Consider the following 13,490-nt stretch of genomic DNA (forward strand, 5'->3'; position numbering starts at 1 on the left):
TGCCTGGCTTGACCCTAAGGGAACCCCCCTCTCCTGTCTCTAATAAAGGCCCAAGTCTCATAAACAGTTACCTGGGCCAACTCCCATCTGGCTCGTTTTTGGAGCAGTCGCTCACTGCCTGCTGCCTGCCAGAGCATTTGTCACTAGGAAGCTTTAATGAATTTCCTCTCAGCTCTGGTGGGCTGGGGAGAGCCAGCTGGTTGGCTGCATTTCCAGACAGACTTCTCCCACCACCTGTGGGGGGCCACGAGGCAGGCAGCAGCCCTGTCGCACACGCCAACTATCCTTGGGGAGCAGGCACCCCTCCTGCCCCATTGGAGCCTCTGGGGAGGATCAGAAATGAGTACTTGGGGGAATTCCCATTGCAGCTCAGCAGGTTAAGGACCTGACATTGTCTCCATGATCATGTGGGTTTGACCCCTGGCTTTGCTCAGTGGGTTAAGGATCTGGCGTTGCTGTGAGCTGTGGTGTAGGTCACAGATTCATCTAGGATCTGGCATTGCTGTGGGTGTGGTATGGCCGCCAGCTGCAACTGCGATTCAACCCCTAGCCTGGGAACTTGGATATGCTGCAGGTGCGGCTGCAAAATAAATTAATAAATAAATAAAATGAAATAAGCACTTGGGGGTGGAAGGGTTGGTGGGTTCTGCTCCCAGGTGATAGGGCCACCTGAGAAAGGCCTTGTGCCCCCTCTCAACATCAAAGGCCCAGGGAAAATCTCCCTGGACTCTGAGATGTTGCCAGGGTGGTGGAGGGTGCTTTTTCCTGTGCTGGGCTGGCAGGGAAATTTTCTCGGCACTCCTGTCGCTTTGGGCATGAGTGTGTGTTTGCGTCCAAGCCCCAGGCGACTCTAGTCCTTAGGCTTGTGTCTGTTCTGCATGACACTGGGGGTCTTCCTGTCTGGGCCTGACCACCTGCCTGCACAGACCTCCCTCTTCCTTTGTCTAGCTGTGAATGGGCCAAAACACAAACACAAAAGAATGTCGCTCTTAGATAAATATGTCCCCAGAGCCAGCTCAGCATCCATGATTCAGTAGCTATGATTTCTGTCACCTGCTCCACACTCCCAACCTCCTGCCAGGAAGTGGGGCCCAAAAGCCCAAGCCTTCTGGAGGATAAGTCTTTGTCACTGGTCTGGCACCTCCTGGCCCAACCTCCACCCCAGGGAGCCGGTTTCCACCCTTCTGCCATGTGCTCAGGTTCCGTGGCCATGGGGCAGGGTTGGAGTGGGTCATTTCAACTCAGGGTAACATGGGTACTGTCATGGGATGGGCTACAAAGCCCACCCAGTGTAGCCAGGTATACAAGAGCAGAAGTCAGCAAATGGCCTAGGATACACATGGATGGCAGATCCTGGCTTGACCGAGCGGTAGTGGGTTATTTCTCCTGCCCATCCTTGGTAGGAACAAAAGCCACCAAAGCAAAAGTATAAGGAGGACTGGGGCTGCCTGTGTGTGTGAGAGAGAGAAGGGGCGGTTATGATGCCAGGCGCCTGTGGGCACTTACTTGATACCCAATACAAATGAGAGACATGGGCAGATGTTTTAGGTACCTCAGCCCTGTGCCCCCCCCCACTAACTTAACCCATTGAGTGGGGCCAGGGATCGAACCCTCATCCTCATGGATACTTGTCAGTTTTGCAGTTTGCAACCCGCTGAGCCACAAACTCCCACCTCACATTTTTTTTTTAAAGCAGGCGCATAGCAAAGTGCCTCTCAAAGTGCCTATCCAGGAATCAATTCTTTTCAATGTCAAACTTGTTAATTTAAATGGAAATTAATTGCTTTTCTTGAAGATTTCTTTAAAAATGGGCTTTAAATGAGTGCACTAGGCAGTCACATTTATTATTCATTGGTTTCGTTCGCAAGATGGCCCCAGTGTCCCGAGTTCCCGGAGATGCCAGCGTAGAGAGGAGCTGATTTAATGAGGGAGTCCGTTTATTAGAGACAGAGAGACAGGGAGGGAGGGAGGGTTCCTCCTACAGGAGCAGATTTGGCCTCTACCCCCCCTTCCCCCCCCCCCGCCACCGCTACCGACCGTGGCCTCAGATGGGTGGGGTCTGGGCCCACCGGGCTCTTTGTACAATGTTTCTGCTGGAGATTCCAGTGGGCCCGTGCGATGGGGCAACTGTGGGGGGTGGGGTGCTGGTCAGCACTACCTTTGTCTCTGATCACAGCTCCCAAGGTGACTCTCTCCCCCGCTTCCTCAAAGTCTGTCACCCAGGCCACCAGGGATCTGGCTCAAGCCTTCATTTTGTTCTACCCCTCCTGTGACCCCGCCCCCATCTCCCTGATGCCCCCTCCCACCATCCCACCTTAAGTCACATGGCCAGGGCTTCTGAGGACTTGGCATCTGCTTACTTCTTCAGCATCACTGGAAGCCCTCTTCCTGGCTCTGATTCTTCGTAGTGTTGCCCATCCTTCCCCTCCAGGAGCTCCCAGCTCCATGTTCGTCCCCACAGCGGGGGTTTGCCCCTATCCAAGTCCAGGCATAGGACGTGGGTATGTCCAGAGAAGGCCCCCAGCACACCCTCAGACTATTTCTGCCTTTTTGTTACTAGCTAACCCAGAGCAGGCAAACTCATACAAAATGATTTTGAGATGACAAAGCAGAAAGAGAAGAAAAAGGAAAAATTATTCTGGGTCTTTTTGGTCTTTTTCCTGCCGCACTTACAGCATATGGAGGTTCCCAGGCTAGGGATCGAATCTGAGCTGCAGCTGCCAGCCTATACCACAGCAATGCCAGATCCGATCCACATCTGTGACCTACACCACACCTTGCAATGCTGAATCCTTAACCCTCTGAGCAAGGCCAAGGATCAAACCCACATCTTCACAGATACTAGTCAGGTTTTTAACCTACTGAGCTACAATGGGAACTCCTCATACCCATATTCTTTTTTTTTTTTTTTTTTCTTTTTTGGCCACCTGGAGGCATATGGAGTTCCCAGTCCAGGGATCAGATCCCAGCTTCAGTTGCAACCTAAGCCACAGCTGCAGCAACACCAGATCCTTAATCCACTGTGCTGGGCCAGAGATCGAGCCTACATCCCAGTGCTCCCAAGACACTGCCGATCCCATTGCACCACAGGGGGAACTCTGTCCTCATGCCCATATTCTTAAAAGCAGCCAAATTGTTAAAAAAAAAAAAAAAAAAAAAAAATTAAAGAGTTGCCAGATAGCTCAGTGAGGCACCAGTGTGATCAATGAGTTAAAAAACAAAAACAAAAAAAATAATGACAAAGAATATTCATTTGAGACCAGAGTTCATCCTTATGATAGAATTCTCGGTTGTTTGGATCAACTGAAACAACTGGGTTGAGTTTCCTCTCTCATCTTCCCAAACAGCTGGCCCTGCCAGGGTCCCTGCCCACTCCCCAAGCTGGGCTTTACTGTCCCTTACCCTGTCCCTCACCCCAGTTCCCTCCCCCCGCCAAAGTTCTTGTCTGGACAAGGGGACCCAGCAGGGATGGGCCTCCAGGCTCAGACTCACCCTCTACTTTGCCTCCTCAGCCCCTTCTGGACACACAGAGCAAACTGAAAGCATCAAATGTCAAAGGTCCCGTTTATTCCAGCAACCCGGAAAGAAAATGTGTAAATTAAAAAAGAAAGAAACAGATCCATGCACTCAACTCCTTGGGTCCAGAGGAGGGGACGTGGAATGAGGAGGAGGAGGGGCGGGGACTGGGTGGGAGGCAGAGAGGGTAGGGGGATGGAAGAGAGACAGACAGGCAGAGATAGGGAAAGAGCTGAAGAGTCAGATCGATAGAAAGCAAGAGACAGAGGGACATCAATAAAAAGGCAGAAAGACAGAGCCAAGTATCAAAATCAGATCCGGAAAGGAGAAGAGACAACATTGAGAAACCGCACCGATAGAAAAACAGGCAGAGATTGACAGCTGGGCACTCGGGGAGAGAAAAAACAGCACAGGAGGGGAGACGGGGAGAGAGCAAGAGGGCACGGCAGAGACAGAGAGATGAACTTGGAGGGACACAGGCATCCCACCCCGCAGCCCTCGCCCTCGCGTGGCAGCGCTTAGGGGTCCCCAGCGGTGCTGATGACGTGGAAGAGCGTGACATTGTAGAGCACCTGGTGGCCGTTGTTCCAGGTGTAGAGGGCCCGCTCCCGGGGGTTGTAATCCAGCATGGAGATGTGGGAGTACTGGTTGTGGAAGGGCACGTCCGTGTACTCGTAGCTGGACGTGTTGGTGAAGTAGGCGAAGTAGACCTTGGCCCCGGCCAGGTGGGAGTTGGTGACGTAGAGCACGCCGCAGATCATGAAGGCCTCGCCGGCGCTGCGCTTGGGGTAGCCGGTGTCCCAGGACCGCACGACCTCCAGGGTGTGAGGGTCCAGCCGGCTGACCACGATGTTGCCCGCGTTCTGGTTGGTGGTGTACACGGCCCAGAGCCCGCTCTCGTCCACCATGAAGTCCATGTCCGAGAAGCCGCCCCAGGAGTAAGGGAAGGTGTTGTTGTAGCCGGCCCCCGGGAGGCTCCTCTGCACCAGCACGGAACGTGAGCGGAAGTGGTACTTGACCACCACGTTGCTCTGGTACTTGTTGTAGAACAGGGAACCATTGTACACCACGTGGCCCGTGCCCGCCCACGGCTGGGGCAGCAGGTGCTGGATAAAGTTCTGGCCTTTGATGAAGTCTCCCAGGGTGCGGAACTCCAGGACCCGCCGGCCCTTGTAATAGCCATCCATGTACCAGACCTACAGGAGAGCCACTGGTCACTGGGGGACAGCAGCCACTCAGGAATCCACTGATCACTGGGGGACCGCTGCCAAAGACCCAAAGGTCCCAGCAGCCACTCAGGAATCACGTAGTCACTGGGGATTGACAGTCACTAGGTGGATATTACTCAGTCATGGGACGTCCAGGGACCATGACTAGGCAGAGTCCCCATGACTGGGGTCATTTAGTCATGGAGCACCATTGGTCTCAAAACAGACCCAGAGGACAGGGATTGACCCTCAAGGATCAGGGGAAATTGCAGTCCCTGGTGACTCACTCGACCCAGGAATTCACTGGTCAGTGGATGTGGGATGGCTAGTGGTCAATGGACTGCCCTTGGGTGATAAGAGGTCATTTGGATCCATTGCCCATGGGTAATCTCTGTAACCATGAGGTGACCGGCACGTCACTATCATCCTCTGTCAACATCATTCACTCTCACCATGTTTTTTGATTTTTTTGTTTTTTTTCCACCCTGAGATACGTGGAGTTCCCGAGCCAGGGATCAGATCTGGGCCGAAGTTGCAACCTATGCTGCAGCTGCAGCAATACCAGATCCTTAGCCCAGTGTGCCAGGCCAGGGATTGAACCTGCATCCCAGCACTCCCAAGACACTGCTGATCCCATGGCACCACAGTGGGAACTCTCCCCTTTATTTCTTTTTGGGCCATACCCACGGCATGCAGAAGATCCCGGGCCAAGGATCAAACCCAAGCCACAGCTATTAACTAGAGCCACAGCAGTGACAATGCCAGGTCCTTAATCTGCTGAGCCACACAGCAACACCTCACCATGTTAATTAGCAGTTGCGAGCACCTGGACTAGTGCTGGTTATTGGGCTAAGCCACATTCAGAACCATTTTGAAGGTGAGGAAATTGAGGCTCAGAGACATTAAGGAACCTGTTCAAGGTTCCCCAGCTAAGAATTGGTAGAAGTGAGATATGAACCCGAGTCTGATCCTAAACCCAAGCTCTTAACCCCTTGGCTGAACCACCATCGTGCCTGGGAAGCCAGTGACCATGGAGGGGCAGTGGCTCTTTACTGCCTCTAATCTGTGACGCTCAGTGGCTTCCCAATGATCAATATCAGTCACTAAGATAGTCACTGGGCTGTTAAAGGATGGATTCTGTGGGTCAGAGGTGATAGGCGATTGTGACCATGGGGGCCACCAGTTCAAAGGTCACCAAGTGGTGCTGGTAGGTCCTAGTCCTTGGGAAGTCACTGGTCACCAGTGGTTGCTTCAAGGTCAGTGGTCATGGGGAGATGGTCAGTGGTACTGGTAATCATTAATCTCTACGCAACCATTAGTGGTCAACTGACTTGGGGATTCACAGGGCTATAAAGTTCTTGTCACTTGATGGTCACTAGACAGTCAGGGGGAGGTCCAAGGGTCCCGGAGGTCCTAGGACCTTTTAGGCTACAAGATAAGCATTGATGTGGAATCCCTGAGCACCTCTGGGCAGCCATGGGTTATGTCTCCCCCAGATTCTGTCCCCTGGGGTGGGCACAGTCACTCACCCGGGTATCCGAACTGGGGGCCATCGTGTCCGTCATCCAGGAGCCGAAGCGGGACCCCATGGCCCGAATGGTGATGGGGTTACTGACCCCAGTCAGCTTCCCGCAACCTGGGAGGCAGGAACAGGGGGGATGAGGGTGGAGGACAAAAGAGCCCAAGGGAAACAGGACAAGGATGAGGTGTTGTGATCAAACTGAAGAGCTGGGACCAGGGATGAGGGAGGATCCAGAAACCTGGTCCTGAGGAAGAGTTAGGTTGGGGGGGTGAGGGACTGGAAGGGTAGGGTCAGGGCCATTTCCAGCTTCTGGGTCTACTTTTGACCTTGGGCAGGGAGGTCGAGGATCAAAGTTTATTAGTTAGAGGTCAAAATCATGCCCCAGGTACATAGAGGGTATTGGGGTTGGGCGTGGAGCTCAGGGTCACGGTCGAGCATCAGGGCATACCCAGCTTCTGGGCGCAGGCATGGAGCCGAGCCTCCAGGGCCATCACCCGCTGCTGCAGGTCCTCGTACCCGTAGGCGCCCATCTCCTCCTGGATGGCTGCTAGGCTGCCAGAGAGATTCCTCACCTCCTCCCGCAGGCGGACGATGGTCCGCGTGTCGGCCTTGTACTGCTCCAGGACTGAGCTCAGCGGCAACAGCTCGGTCATCCTGTCCTTCAGCTCCTGCCCGCCAAGACGGAATCGCTGATCCTGATTCCTGACCCCAATCATCCATCCACAACTTCACCATTATTATTATTATTATTATTTTTGGCCACGTGCATGGCATGAGGAAGTTCCCAGGCCAGGGATCAAACCCGCACCACAGCAGTGACCCAAGCCAGAGCAGTGATGATACCAGATCCTTAACCCGCTGACCCACCAGGGAACACGATCATCCCTTACCTTTGATACACACCTGGCCCTTGACATTTTGGCCCGCCCTGGACCCTAGATCCCAGCCAACCCTTGGTCCTTCCCAGATGTGCCCCCACTCTTGGAACTAATAGGCACCCATCTCAATTCTTCCCTTGACCTCTGACCTGAACACAGAAGGACCCACCTGGAAGCTCTTGGCCGAGAGGGACCCATCGGCTGCCCGGAGCCGCGCATCCAGGCTCCGCATGAGGGTCTCCATGCTGCGTACGTACTGGAGGTCACGGTAGGTCCGCAACTCAAGGACCTCCATGGACTGGGACACGTTCTGAACCTAGGAACTGGGAGGGTTAGGGAGAGCCAGACTCCTGTCCCAGCCCCCGAGAGGCCACAGATAAGGACTGGCGGGGGCCAGAGGCCAAACACTCAACCAACCTGCACCCTCCCCATGGCGCATGCACATTCGGTCCATAGGCTACGTAAGGGTCTGGCTGCCACCACCTCCCAACTCTCACCTCCCTGCCTGCCCGCCACCACTGCCCCCCAACACCTGGCCCCCAGCAGTCCAGTCTACACAGAGCAGCCAGGGGGCAGCTTTTCAGAAGGAAGACTGGCTTGCCTTGCCCTGCAGACCCAGAGGGCTGGTCCTGCCCCCTCACCTGCCTTTCTCCATGTTCATCCACCCCAACCACCAGCCCAACTACATTCTCACAGACTCAAAGCTCCTTCCCTCCTGAGGGCCTTTGCTTTTTTCCTTTTTTCTTTTTCTTTTCATCTTTTTAGGGCCACACCTGTGGCACTGCAGTTTCCCAGGCTAAGGGTCAAATCAGAGCGACAGCTGCTGGCCTACACCACAGCCACAGCAACACCAGATCCGAGCCACATCTGCAAACTTCACTGCAGCTCACCACAACACTGAATCCTTAACCACTGAGCAAGCCCAGGGATCAGACCACATCCTCATGGATACTCTTAACCCGCTGAGCCACAACAGGGACTCCTTTTTCTTTTTAAAATTACAGTGGATTTACAATGTTCTGTCAATTTCTGCTGTACAGCAAAATGACCCAGTCATACATATATGCACTTTTTTTTTTTTTTTTTGGTTTTTTGGGGCCATACCCGTGGCATATGGAGGTTCCCAGGCTAGGGGTCGAATAGGAGCTACATCTGCCAGCCTACACCACAGCCATAGCAACACCAGATCCAAGCTACATCTGCAACCTACACCACAGCTCAGGGCAATGCCAGATCCTTAACCCGCTGAGTGAGGCCAGGGATCAAACCCACAACCTCATGGTTTCTAGTCGGATTTGTTTCTGCTGCACAACAACGAGAACTCTCATATATGTACATTCTTTTTCTCATATTATCTTCTATTCCAAGATATTGCATACTCCCTGTGCTATACAATAAGTCCACATTGCTTATCCATTCTAAACGTAATGGTTTGCATCTACCAACCCCAAACTCCCAGTCCATCCCACTCCCTCCCCCCTGCCCTTTGGGAACCACAAATCTGTTCTCCATGTCCATGAGTCTGTTTCTGTTCTGTACATAGCTTCATCTCTGCCATATTTTAGACCCCACATGTAAGTGATATTATATGGTATTTGTCTTTCTCGCTGACTTACTTCACTAAGTATAAGAATCTCTAGTTGCGTCCGTGCTGCTGAAATGCATGTGCTGATCTTTCCACCAGGAGCATCGTTCCTCTTGCCTTCCCATGGCTGGCTCCTCATCCTTCACCTCTTAACTCCAGTGTCACCTCCTCAGAGTAGCCTTTCCTGTCCACTCACCTTCAAGTAGCCACTCCCCCTCTCCCCCTTACATGGTTATTTTCTTTCCAGCTAGAAATACTACCTGGAATGTGCTTATTCATCTGCCTTCTCCAGGCGGGATACTCAGAGGCAGTCTGGCTTGTCCAGAGCTGAATGTTTAATACACATTAGATGCTCAATCAATACTTTCAGGCTAAATGAGGGAACTGAACTTCCCTTGCCCTGACCTGTCCTTCTTTTTTCTTTTTTGGTCTTTTCAGAGCTGCACTCACAGCCTATGGAGGTTCCCAGGCTATGGGTCTAATCAGAGCTATAGTCACCGGCCTACGCCATAGCCACAGCAACACCACAGCTCACGGCAACTCCGGCTCCCTAACCCACTGAGTAAGGCCAGGGATCAAACCCGCAACCTAATGGTTCCTAGTCAGATTTATTTCTGCTGTGCTGTGATGGGAACTCCAGCCCTGACCTGTCCTAATCCAGACCTAGAGCCCTCTAGCTCCCACCTCCACCTGGCTAAGATGAGCTCCCCCCATCCTACCCCCTCTGTCAAGGTGAACTCAGAAAAACACCGGATGCTTGTTGAAATAAAAAGACTTTTCTGAGCCTTTGTTCACGTGACACTTGGAGGTTCTCAGAAAGCCAAGAGCCTGATACCCATCCTAGATGCCACCAAATACTTTTATAGCCATTATCAATGATCAGGGGACACCACTCGGGTATTCCAAAGTGTTGGGGAAAGCCATTCTGGTGTGGTGGGTAGGGCAGTTAATGGGTGGGAGACTCTGGTGCCAACAAGGGTCTCTTCTGTTCTCTGCTGAGCCTCAGCTTCCTCCTCCACAGGAAGCTGGATGATGGTGGGAGGTTGCTGGTCCCTTTAAACACTGACATTAGAGCTGACTAAGGGGCAGTTCATCTGGGTAATGGCAAGGGATCAAAGTCTATAAAGGGCACCAAAATATCCTTGGGAATGCCTTTTTTTTTAATGGCCGCACTCGAGGCATATGGAAGTTGCCAACCTACACCACAGCTCACAGCAATGCCGAATCCTTAACCCACTGAGTGAGGCCAGGAATAGAACCTGCATCCTCATGGATACCAGCTGGATTGGTTTCTGCTGTGCCACAACAGGAACTCCCTCCTTGGGAATGTATTGAAGAGGGAAATAACCTCAGTCAGAGGGGGAAGGAATCTTTATGTAAGCCTCTTGGGTAGAAGGTGAGCTCTTTCTTAGCAGGTGAGTCTGGCTGAGTGCATGGTGGGGCCAGAGCTCACATACAGAAGCTCAGATGTGGCCACTGGGCTTCTCCTTCGCTGTCCCCAAACAGCACTCTGCTTCTCCTCCAAAGAAGCAATGAACAGATGCTGACTAAAATATCTTCCCGGAGGGGAGCCATGTTGTTCTCCAGCTCTGAATAATCTGAATGGCCAGATATGGCCCCGGCTGACCTGGATAGGGGCAGGGGGCGGGGGATTGGGGAGATTTTCATGGGGGAACCGGAAGTTCCTCACCTTCTCCATCAGCTGCCGCAGCTCCCGGCTCCGGCCATCTCGAGAGCAAGTGCTCTGTGCAGGGATCACAGCTGTGCAGATGCATTTTCCATCAGGAGCCTGGGCCGAGGTGTACAGCTGCCAGCCTTCCTCTGGGCTCTGGAAGAGGGTCTGCGGGGAGGGTGGGGGTCAGAGAGTGGGAACCCAATGAGGGAATCATCCTGACACCCCTGGTGGAGAAAAGGGGGCTCCCGGGAAATGATAGATGCCCTTTGTTGGACCCTTGGAATGTGCCACATCATTGTTGACTGCCAGATACATGTGATCTCAATCCCTCCTCAGGGAGCTCCATTTCACAAATGACAAGACTGAGTTATGCAGGGTGAAGGAACACAGCAAGGGACTGTGGGGTGTGAGCACTTCCACAAGAGGAGAATTCATTCTCTCACACGCATTGCACACGCACACAACACTACCTCCATAACCCCCATTAGAACATAGACCCACTCAATGCATGCACCTCGATGTTGACTGCAGCACTATTTGTAATATAGCCAAGACATGGAAACAACCTAAATGTTCAACAGATGAATGGACAAAGAAGATGTGGTGGAGTTCCCACTATGGCTCAGCAGGTTAAGGACTCAATGTTGTCTCCATGAGGATTTGGGTTTGATCCCTGGCCTTCCTCAGTGGGTTAAGGATCTGGTGTTGCTACAAGCTATAGCATAGGTCACAGATTTGGCTTGGATCTGGCATTGCTGTGGCTGTGGCGTAGGCCAGCAGCATGCAGCTCCAATTCAGCTCCTAGCCGGAGTACTTTCATATGCCACAGGTGTACACCCATAAAAAGAAAAGGAAAAAAAGAAAAAAAAAAAGATGTGGCATACAATGGAATACTATTCAGCCATATAAAAGAATGAAATAATGCCACCTGCAGCACCATGGATGGACTTAGAGATTATCACAGTAAGTAAAGTAAGTCAGACAAAGACAAATAGCATATGATATCATTTATATGTGGAATATAAACATGACACAAACGAACTTATCTACGAAACAGAAACAGACTCACAGACCAGAGAACAGACTTGAGGTTCCCAAGGGGGGGTGATGGAGGAAGGATGGATTGGGAGTTTAGGATTAGCAGCTACAAACTAGTATATATAGAATGGATAAACAATTAAGGTCCTACTCTATAGCAAAAGGAACTATGCTCAATATCCTGTAATAAACCATAATGGAAAAGAATATATATTATTATATATATTTATATATTACATATACATATATCTGAATCATTTTGCGGTACACCAGAAACCACACAACATTGTAAATCAACTACATTTCAATAAAATAAATTTATAAAAAGAAAAGGGGGAGTTCCCTTCATGGCTCAGTGGTTAATGAACCCGACTAGTATCCATGAGGACACAGGTTCGATCCCTGGCCTCGATTAGTGGGTTAAGGATCCAGCATTGCTGTGAGCTGTGGTGTAGGTTGCAGATGCAGCTGGGATCCCGAGTGGCTGTGGGTGTGGCTGTAGTAGGCAGCTGCAGCTCTGATTCCACTCCTAGACTGGGAACTTCCATATGCCACGGGTACAGCCCAAAACTAAAGAGAGAGAAAGAGAAACAAAAAAAGAAAAACAAAAGAACATAGACCCACTCATACCCTCAAACCTGGACAGCACCCCCACTCTGCTTCCCCTGCCTACAGTGACACATGGGGTCTGGATATACTTTGGGAGCCACTAAGCTTGACTCCACTGTTGTTATTCTCCCTTCCCCCAAGCCCTGCTCCTGAGAAGCCCAGGCAAGGTAATGGCCAAAGGGTGACAGAATCCTCACAGAGACCTTCAGCCCTTGACTACAAGGCATCAAGTTTAGACTCCTCCTAAACTGAACTTCAAGTTAATTTATGTTGCTCAGATAATTCAGGGATCAATTATGGCTGTGTTTCCCAAGCTATGCTCCTTTCAACACAGGCAGTCTTACCAGGAATGCTAGGAAAGAAAAGGGTGCTCTGAGGTCAAATAAGTTTTGTGCATTGCTGGGTGAAATGGATTTCTTCGATGCAGGACTTATCAGAGCCTTTTAAATGCTAATGAACATCAGGGAACTCAAGAGAGCCATAATTTCTCAAACTTGTTAGAAAACATCTAGTGAGTGCCAGTTCTATTCCAGGCATGGGTCTGGGATAGGGACTAGGAAGAGAGAGGTGAAGAAAGCATTTGATGGCTACGTATGGATGTAGAGGAGACAGACATCAAGCATGGAATCCCAGTGATGTGTCTTGAACTATAAGCTGCAGTGACAGCTACAAAGTGCAGAGAGTAACAGGGCTCTTCTCCAGGATGAGGGTCTCAGAAGAGGTGCCCCAGGGAAGGGACATTTAAGCTGAACTTGAAGGATGAATGGGCCAGAAGGGGAGAGAGGAAGGGACACTTTTGACACACAAACTCGGAGCAATATCTGGAGGGATTGGAGAAGCACTGTTCAAAAAGCGTTGAATCCCCCCTGGATGGGACATGCTAGAACAAGCCCCCTTGAGCTTCCCAGGAATGTACCATAGTTAATCACAAGTCCCAGTCTTTTGGTTTTTGATCAGAACAGGGTGGTCTCATTGGTTCAACAAATATTCATTAAGCTCCTATTGTGTGTCAGGCTCCATCCTGGATATTGAAAACAGCAGTGGACAAAACACAAACAAACACAAAGGCTCCTCTAGGAGTCACATTAAAGTGGGCAGCGACAGAAGTAAACTAAGTTAACATCAGGTATTTAAAGGGTGATGAGGGAGTTCCCGTCGTGGCGCAGTGGTTAACGAATCCGACTAGGAACCATGAGGTTGCGGGTTCAGTCCCTGCCCTTGCTCAGTGGGTTAACCATCCGGCGTTGCCGTGAGCTGTGGTGTAGGTCGCAGACGCTGCTCGGATCCTGCGTTGCTGTGGCTCTGGCGTAGGCCGGTGGCTACAGCTCCGATTCAACCCCTAGCCTGGGAACCTCCATATGCCGCGGGAGCGGCCCAAGAAATAGCAACAACAACAAAAAACAAAAAGACAAAAAAAAAATAAAAATAAAAAAAATAAAAAATAAAGGGTGATGAGTAC

General features: G+C 51.2%; 1 protein-coding gene across 3 annotated transcripts in view; it reads right to left on the reverse strand.

The window, feature by feature from the left end:
- The window catches only part of OLFM2 (olfactomedin 2), a 73,130-nt gene continuing 63,185 nt past the window's right edge, over positions 3,546-13,490 (reverse strand). For 2 of the 3 annotated variants that reach the window (XM_003123228.4, XM_021083781.1), the window contains exons 2-6: positions 10,400-10,549; positions 7,294-7,440; positions 6,695-6,914; positions 6,254-6,360; positions 3,546-4,712 (exon numbers count right to left, since the gene is read on the reverse strand). In XM_003123228.4, coding sequence (XP_003123276.1) covers positions 4,035-4,712; positions 6,254-6,360; positions 6,695-6,914; positions 7,294-7,440; positions 10,400-10,549 — 1,302 coding nt within the window. In that variant the 3' untranslated portion in view covers positions 3,546-4,034. The remainder of the gene's footprint in view (positions 4,713-6,253; positions 6,361-6,694; positions 6,915-7,293; positions 7,441-10,399; positions 10,550-13,490) is intronic. The other variant, XM_021083782.1, reaches the window with a different exon arrangement.

Source organism: Sus scrofa, chromosome 2, assembly GCF_000003025.6.
Source record: "Sus scrofa isolate TJ Tabasco breed Duroc chromosome 2, Sscrofa11.1, whole genome shotgun sequence".
NCBI classification, from domain to species: domain Eukaryota; kingdom Metazoa; phylum Chordata; class Mammalia; order Artiodactyla; family Suidae; genus Sus; species Sus scrofa.